This window comes from Molothrus ater, chromosome 9 (assembly GCF_012460135.2).
Source record: "Molothrus ater isolate BHLD 08-10-18 breed brown headed cowbird chromosome 9, BPBGC_Mater_1.1, whole genome shotgun sequence".
Lineage (NCBI taxonomy): Eukaryota > Metazoa > Chordata > Aves > Passeriformes > Icteridae > Molothrus > Molothrus ater.
In genome coordinates, this window is record NC_050486.2 from 31,122,941 (window position 1) to 31,131,743 (window position 8,803).

The 8,803-nt window shown below is 47.2% G+C and overlaps 1 protein-coding gene across 2 annotated transcripts; it reads left to right on the top strand.

Moving 5' to 3' along the window:
* Positions 1-259: 259 nt before the first annotated feature.
* Positions 260-4,365, top strand: FPGT (fucose-1-phosphate guanylyltransferase). Of its 2 annotated transcripts, XM_036387594.2 has the most exons (4): positions 260-415; positions 533-700; positions 1,573-1,665; positions 2,427-4,365. In XM_036387594.2, exons 1-4 carry the CDS (start codon positions 346-348, stop codon positions 3,887-3,889), a joined length of 1,794 nt encoding a protein of 597 aa, XP_036243487.1. In that variant the 5' UTR covers positions 260-345; the 3' UTR covers positions 3,890-4,365. The 2 variants fall into 2 exon arrangements, with proteins under 2 accessions (XP_036243487.1, XP_036243488.1); XM_036387595.1 differs by lacking the exons at positions 260-415; positions 533-700; positions 1,573-1,665 and adding an exon at positions 1,715-2,169.
* Positions 4,366-8,803: the final 4,438 nt, after the last annotated feature.

Here is an 8,803-nt window from a genome sequence, read left to right on the forward strand (position 1 = left end):
GTGCAGGGAGCGGCCCCCGAGCCGAGCCGAGCCGAGCCGAGCCGAGCCGAGCCGAGCCGAGCCGAGCCGAGCCGAGCCGAGCCGAGCCGAGCCGAGCCGAGCCGAGCCGAGCCGAGCCGAGCCGAGCCGAGCCGAGCCCAGCCCAGCCCAGCCCAGCCCAGCCGAGCCCAGCCCCGCCCCACAGAGCCAGAGCCAGAGCCAGAGCCAGAGCCCAGCCCGGAGCCCGGAGCCCGGAGCCGCCCCGGCCCCGCCCGGCCGGGCGGTCCCGAGGGTTCTGCCCGCCCCCGCCCCGCCGGCGCTTCCGGGCCGCGCTCCGGGCCGGGCCCCGGCGCTCCGGTCCCGGGCATGGGGGAGCGCAGCGCGGCGCGGCGGGAGGACACGGGCCGGCGGCTGGCGCGGTTCGCGGCGCTGCGAGGTGCGGCGGGCTGGGGGCGGCCCGCGGGGTCGGGCCGGGCTAGGCCGTGTCCCGCGGCGCCGGGCCGGGCCGGGCCTGGGCCGTGCCGGCGGAGGCTGAGCGGGGCCGTTCCCGCAGGCGCGGCCGCCCGGGCCGGCGAGCTGTGGGACGTGGTGGTGCTGACGGCGGCGGACGCGGCGCAGGCGGGCGCGTTCCGGGAGCAGCTGGCGGAGAAGCTGCGGCGGGAGCAGCTGCCCAGGACCGTCCGGTACCTCGTGTGCGCCGACCCGCCGGGGCCCAGGATCGGTGCGTGCGGCTGCGGGGGCTCCTGCGCGGCCGGGCCGCTCCGCATCCCCGCGGGCCGCGGCTCCGGACAGCGCCAGGGGCTCGGTGTGGGGACAGCGGGCATCGGGGCCGCGGGAGCGCACGTGGGACCGTGCTGGTGCTGGGGAGCGGGCTCTGCCGCTCCTCAGAGCGCGTCCTCCGGGTGTGGGGTAGCACTAACGCGTGTGTTGCACATTCGTACTTACCTTGACCTGGTTATTTAAACAGTCTGATTATGTTTTAGTACACTACCCAGTGGTGATGTAAAACTGGTCTCACTGCTCATAATACCATCCTGTAAGTCTTAATTCCTGTTCACTTTGATGTATAAATTAAGTAATCTCAGTATTATCTGCAGTGTAGAGTAATATGCAGAGGTTAATTCTCAGGAATCTGGCGGTTTTAAGTTGCATGAGCTCATAAAATATCCCAAACCATTCCCTCAGATCCCAAACGTTTCTTATTTCCATACTGTAAATGTCAGGAGTATTTCTGAACACTGCCTTGAATCCATTAGTAGGCTTTTATGTGACTTGTTTCTTACAGGAGCTGGTTTTTGTGGCTGAGTTATGGCCTGTTTGATTGATTAAATGCTTCAAATGGTGGGGCTGTGCAGAGGTGACTGGGAGGGGAAATCACAGAGATTTCCCTGGAGCTGTCTGCTCAGGACGCCGTCCCCTCAGAGAGCACAGGCTTCCAGAGGGACTGTCCATCAGCGTCTGTGTGTGATCTTATCAGCCATGATATGGTAGAAAGACTATCCCATCTCTCTGGCTGGGCACCACTACACCTCTCCTGTCAGAACGGGTGTTACTGGAGCTCTTCTCACAGATGCTAAAATACTTTTTCTTTAGGAAATGGTGGATCAACTCTTCATGCTCTTCGGTGCTTGGAAGAGCAGTATGGTGATCAGTGGACTTCCTTCACTGTGCTGCTAATCCATTCTGGTAAATTCAGTTTTATATATTTTACTATAAAGTGATACCTTTTATTTTGTTCTTCCTTAAAATAATAAAGTGGCAGAGGAGCTGGAGTTCCAAAATACTGTTCCCTGAGAAAAGTAACCCATGTGTCTGATCATTTGAAATTAGGTTGGCGCTTGCCAGATATTACTGTCACTTCAGCATTTCTTCTCAGCACTAAAGTTGCTCAGTCAGTGAGAAAGATGTGATTCACAGATGTGATTTAAATTTCTGCCTTGAAACATTCATTTAAGGAACACAACCCTCTCTCAGGGGACCTTGGGCTCCTCATGCTTCTGGACAGGCTGAATACGTGCCTTCTTATCCACTGAGTCAGGCCACTTGCAGATGTGGGAGAACATCAGTGCTGCAGAGGAGAAAGAAACCAAGTGATAACAAGTGTTGTGACCAAACCTTTGCCTTTTTGACTCATCACTGGCTTAAAATTCCCATCAGGAATGAGGTGGTTCTCCTTCAAGCAAAAAGCGGGTAACGTTTGCTTTTGTCACTTCAGCAATAGATAGCTCTGAAACAAAAAGGTAACAAAGTCAATCACAGTTTTAATATGAGCTAAATAAGGCAGGCTGGGATTTTGGACATAAGGTTGGATGTGCTCTGAGACTTGGTGTATGACCAAACCGAGAGGTTGTTAACGCTTTTGTGTACCTGTGAAATAGGTGCCTAGTTTTAGTTTTTTGCTCACTTATGTACAGTGTCTCTGTGGAACTAAAAGAGTCTTTTTCCAGGTGGTTACAGCCAGCGTTTGCCAAGTGCAAGTGCCCTGGGCAAGATCTTCACAGCCCTGCCGTTGGGCGAGCCCGTGTACCAGATGCTGGAGCTGAAGCTGGCCATGTACATCGACTTCCCCCGTCACATGAAACCAGGAGTCCTCGTCACGTGCTCGGATGACATAGAGCTGTACAGCACTGCAGTCACAGAAACCATCACCTTTGATAAACCTGGCTTTACTGCCTTGGCTCACCCCTCAGATCTGGCAGTCGGGACCACGCACGGGGTGTTTGTGCTAGATCCGTCCAGTTTTTCAGGAAAGGGAGGACTGGAATATGGATCATGCTATCGTTTCCTGCACAAGCCTGATGTGGAGACCATGCAGCAGAGTGGTGCAGTGTGTGTGAGGGGGGATCGCCCTCAGCTCAGCTCCCCTGGGAGCTGCGGAGACTCGGCCACGGCCTCAGAGTGTGTGTTCACAGACAGCGTATTCTACATGGACCACAGCACTGCCCAGCAGCTGCTGGAGTTCTATAAGCAGATGGGCACTCTTGGCTGTGAAATAGATGCATATGGTGACTTTCTCCAGGCCCTGGGGCCTGGAGCCACTCCAGATTACACCAAAAACACAAGTAATGTCTCCAAGGAGGACTCAGGGCTGGTGGCAGTGCGGCAGCAGCTGTACTCCCTCCTGCAAGGCACCGCCCTAAATGTCATAGTCCTCAACAACTCCCAGTTCTACCACATCGGGACTACTCAGGAGTATTTGTTTCATTTTACTGCTGAGAGCAAACTGAGATTAGAGCTTGGCTTGCAGCCTGTGGCTTTTAGCATCTTCCCTGACTCAGCCAAGACCTTGGATCAGCTGAGCATCATCCAGAGCATCCTTGAGCCCGGGTGTGTAATAGAGCCTGGCTCTGTCATTGAGTACTCCAGAATTGGGCCTGAAGTCTCAGTAGGGAAAGGCAGCATTGTTAGTGGGTGCTACATAAATTTCAATGTAGACATACCCTCAGACTGCTTCCTGAGTTCAGTAAGTGTGAAGATTACTGATCGAGTGGAGTATGTCACCATGGTGTTCGGTGTAGGCGACGACTTGAAAAAGGGTGTGAAATTGCTGTCAGATATACACTCCCTCCAGTTTTTTGGAGTCAGCTTACCAGAATGCCTTGACCTCTGGAGCTTAGAGGCTTCGGACCAGCTCTTCTCCAGTGACGACACGCGTTTGGGGCTGTGGACTGCAAGGATTTTCCCTGTTTGTTCTACTCTGAGTGAATCAGTTAGGATGTCACTGAACATGCTGAATTCTGTGCAGCACAAGTCAGCTTTCAAACTGAGAGGCTTTCAGCTTTTGTCTGTTGAAGAAATGCTCACCTACAAAGATGTGGAAGACATGCTGAAGTTTAGGAAGCAAATTTATGATGAAATCTGCCTACAAAGACAAAAAGAGAAGTCTGATTATAGAATGAACGGTACTTGATCAAACCTCCTGTTTTCATTTGTGGACAATTGATTACTTCCTTGCTTGTAAGAATCCTAAGGGAAAAGTACACAAATCTCTGATCTCATTGAAGTAGAAATTAAGGAATTGCATAGCATTAATAAAGCAGCAAATGCAAATAAAGTGCTCTTTTGATTAAAACAGGGAAATATTTCAGATCTAAAAACAGTATTTGGTGACCTTTTGTGGGTTGGATGTTATGTCTTGTAGTTTTTTGTCAGAATACAATAGAGAAAAAAAAAGTCTATTTGGCTGAAAACAGCTTTAAAAGCTTTTAAAGGGTAGAATATTAGCAATGTGGAATAATACAACAACTTATGTTTCCCTCTTTTTATGCTGCCATTTTGCAATACAGTTTCAAACAGTAGTTAGGTGGAGGTAAAATGATTAAAAGTGCTTTTAATTCAAGACATCTTGTCATGGACATTAATAAATTTTTCTCTTTTGTTTCATAACTTTTTATTCTTTCCTGTTTTTTGTCAGAAGAAAAAAGATTGGCATGAGTGATTATTCTTCCCCTTGTGACTCATAGTACTGGGGTCAACACCAGTCATCAAGACATATTGATTTATTTTTTTTCTAGTAGTTGTTGGAAGCTGGCAGTGTGATGGAGAAGCTGCCAGCTCTTTGTTACCTGTGGATTGACGGATGTGTGCCATGCAAAAAGCAGCACCTTGTCTTTCTCTAAACTGATCTGTTGCAGTCTTTGCTGTCCTTGGTGGGGCAGAGCAAAAGCCAGAAAAGTTTGTTGCAAGTGGCCCCACAGTGCATATCTTCTGACAAACCCTCTTCCCCTTCTCCCCTTTCTGCAAATAAGTTAATATTGAAGTCCTCCTCTTTCTACTTCAGATGCCCAAGATCCAGGGCCAAACAGATAAATCGTCTGGTTTTAGGAGTATGCTGTGCAGTGTATCAGCATGATTTGGCTGTAAGTGTGATGCATCTTTTTCTCTTGAAAGTCTCTGTGGGTTTTCATGTTTTATTTAATGTCTCATGATGACAGTGTTTATCTCCCTGCTGACTGAAATCCCAAATGACACCTTTCTTATGCCACCTACGAGGCAGCAGAGTAACGTCCCCTGAGTATTACCCACCCTTCTTTAACTGGCAGCAGGTTTCTTCTTCATTAATAAACCTTCCAAGAAGAAATACAAAGAAGTTAAATGTGGAGGTTGGGAATTGCTGGAGTTGGCTTCAAAGGAGGAGAATTTCTGAGCAAATAGAGAGTCTAAAAGTCAGTATGAATTATTAGTTAAACAATGGAAGCAGTAGGTTTGCGAACACTCAAGTCTAAGATAAGCCCTTTAAGTCAGAAATGAAAGTAGTCATAGAGCATGGAGTTGTGGTTTGTATATCATCCTGTTTGCATGATTTATTAATCTATTGCTGCACAAAAGATTTTAGGAGAAACATGTTTGATGCAGGCTTTGCATCTTGAGTTGGAGACCAAACTTTGTTTGGTACAGACTTCCCTGAGGGTTGCTGTGCTGCCAGCTGAGTTTTCTGAGAGTTTGGTAACAGCGAAATGCATCCTTTTAACATGGTTATCCACTTTAACTGTTACAATTGCATTTGTTCTGAATTCCAGGTATTGATTTCATTACTGAAAGCAAACTGGATAAAAATAGGAAGTGGATTTGTTTCTGGCACAGAAGTATTGGGAGAATGAGGAAAAATGGTGACGGAACAACTTGTGGAAAAGGTTGCGGTAGGTCAGGCCAGCAGCAGCTGCTGTGGTTTAGGGAGCAGTGTGAATTCCAAGGCAAAAAAATGCAGCGTCATCCTGGTGGTAGCCATGGACTAGCACAGCTAGCCCCCAGGTCGGATCTTGAGGCAAAGGTTTTAATGAAAAAAGAAAGTCTGTTGTAATGGAATAAGCATGGATTTACCAGGTAAGAAACATTGCACTGCTTTAATTCTGTGTGTCACCCCCTGCTTTCCTCTTACTCTGAACATTTTTGTCTCAAATTGAGAAGGCAGATTTTGGTCAGTATTAGCCCTGGGTAACATCAGCAGGTTTAATGGATTACTCAACAGGTATGGGAATATCCGTTGGTGTACCATTCTTCATTTTTACACGGCAATCAAGTTTAATATAAAAGGTTATGAAGAACATTACAATATATATGCTATTTATAGACAGTTATATTAGTTATTTTCACCTATGATATATTCAAAAGCCACGTGGATGTGGCACTTGGAGACAGAGGTTAGTGGTGGCCTTGGCAGTACCAGGGGAATGGTTGGACTTGATGGTCTGGGAGGGTTTTTCCAGTCCAAATGCTTCTTTGATCGTACAGTTCTCTGTATTGCAGCTATTTATGAAGTGTGTACATTTTTAGCTATAACAAATTGCAGTCCTTACAGCAAGGGTCATGCTACAGTGTGAGTACATCTTATTAAAATCAGAAAGCTTGCAGAGCAGACCCTTCCTGACAACAATAATCGAAGGCTGAGGTATTCAATCCATGTATGTTTTTTTATCTGTGTTGCATTTACAGCTTCAGGTAATCTTTGTATTCCACAGTCAGCTGTTAATGTAGATGACAACAATTTTCTCATGCAGCTGGCTGGGATAAGTGTGTCCCAGGGACACTGAGAAACTTGCGCAAGGCCACCCAGTAAAACTTCACAGCAAGGTCAGCAATTTGGGGGTTGCTGGTTTCCAGTACCAGGCTCTTAAAACAAGACCATCACAGCATCCTGGCCTGTAATTTTCCTGCAGTCTGAGTGATGAAGGATGCAGTCATGAGAGTGCCAGGCATGCAGGCCTCTGTGGTTGTGAGTCATCTTCTGAAACCTAGAGTTTGATTTGGGCTGATCCTCACAGTTTCCCAGATGGGTGCAATGTTCATATATCCTCTAGATCATTGCCTGGCTCCATCTATCCTGAAATGCAATTCAGGCTGGTACAATCTCAAACAAACTCAAGATGAGCTTTTAATGATTTTTTTCATGTCAGCTTTCTTTATTCAATTAGTTTTGCTGTGTAGTGCAATAATAGGGCTCATAATGAACATGATTGCAATGATTTCCCTGAATGCCTTGAGCACACACCGTGATCAGCAGAGGTTTAGCCCTGCTGTCTGTGTTATCCTGAAACCTGAGAGGGGGTATTTCAGTGACCTTTGGTGCAGGAAACTGAAATCTGAGAAATTGGGCACTTAACAAAGAGCACAAGGGAGGGGAGCTGAAATAAAAATGAGCAGCTGAGAAGAATCTGTGCCAGAAGGATTTGGGGAGCTGACGAGAGGAAGTAAGCTCCAAGGATCAGTTGGATCTGCAGAGCAATGTTCGTGCCTTGTCAGGGTGCTTTTGCTCAAGCTCAGAAGTTCCAGCCTCCTCTCGTTCCCAAACCTCTGATGTAAGAGCTTTGTTTTTTGCTCTCTGCACTTGTGCCCCCATGCAAAGGCCTCTCTAATGTTGTGAGAGCAAAAATAACAGCGCAGTGCTGCTGTACCCTCTGTTCCTCTGCTGCCACGGGGGAGCCACTGCAAACACCTGCTCCTTACAAGGGCCAGGGTTCCTCCACTTTCTTCTTGAAAACTCGTGTTTTCTTTTAGCACCCTTTTCATTTCCTGGACATATCTGAATGTCACCAGAATGGCAATGAAGTTTATGGAGCAGCTTACAGCTTCCTCAAGTAAATGATAGATGTGGGTAATGTTAATTGTGGATATGTTCTGATTATTTGAAATAAAGTTAATTTCAAAAGACTTACTCCTGTAAGCCCTCCCTGCAAAGGACATTTAAAACCTCAGCTCTCCCAGTTGTTTGGAGACTGGATGTGGGAATCAGTTGCCAGGCTGGCGCCTTTCTGCAAATCATTGGTCAAATATCACAGGATACACTGAGACAGCAGTTCAGACTCTTCAGAAATAGATCCTTGGATTCATATGTAAGTTTCTGCAAGTATAGGGACAGGCTGGGAGTGCCAGAAGTTCAAACTCTTCAGAAATAGATCCTTGGATTGGTGTGTAGGTTTGTGCAAGTACAGGGACAGGCTGGTAACGCCAGCAAGGTTGTTACAGTGGGCTGCAGCGTGTGGGAGGATTTAGAGATGTGTGTTCTGGTAACTTGTCTGCTTGCCTGAAATCCTTCACTGCGACGAGAACTCACACACAGAACAGCTGCCAAGGTCAATCACCTCACTTTAAATACATAAATATACAAATATATAAATATAAATATTTATATGTGTATATTTGCATTTCACTTTGAATTGTATATTGCCCTTCCTAAGTGCCATACCCAGATGCTCCCAATGCCACCCCCTGTGCCAGGGGGTTGTGAGGGACAATCATCCCTGGCCTCCTTGATCTGGGGACCTCTGCACTCCTCGGGGATCCTCACAGAACACCTGGGATTCAGGTGCTCACATTCCCTTTTCTCTACAAAATCAGCAGCAAGCTGCCAAATTACCATTTCCCACTAATTGTAAGTGTTCAACAGATGAAGGCAGGTGTTTGTGTGGGAATGAACTGGGGATTTTTAAGCAAGCTGAGTGGGTGTTTCTATGACTTTAGCCCAGTGGACAGCACAGGCTGTTTCGCTCCATGCTATTGTTGCATGACATTCCTCTTGGCACAATGTTTATTTTTAGCCAGAGACTATCACAAGTATTTTTCAGCAGGACTGTCACTGCCCCTGAACAGGGAATCATATTACTGCAAGAACTTTGCTGAAACAAAGAAGATAAATTGGACAAATGGGAAATTATAAATCTAGACCAACCCAGACTTGCACGGGTAACTAATGTCACTTTTTTACAGGCAGTGTGCCATCCATCCATCAGCAAGGAGCGAATGGTATTTCAGGAGATAACTCATTCCTGGTTTACTCTTGAGTTCAAGGCTCAGGTATTGTTCTTGACTTAACCCAGATACAGGCTGT

Coding starts and splice junctions, on each gene's coding strand:
- FPGT (XM_036387594.2), top strand. CDS start 346: ATGGGGGAGCGCAGCGCGGCGCGGCGGGAGGACACGGGCCGGCGGCTG. Junction 416..532: donor GCGGTTCGCGGCGCTGCGAG/GTGCGGCGGGCT, acceptor CCGTTCCCGCAG/GCGCGGCCGCCCGGGCCGGC. Junction 1,666..2,426: donor TGTGCTGCTAATCCATTCTG/GTAAATTCAGTT, acceptor GTCTTTTTCCAG/GTGGTTACAGCCAGCGTTTG.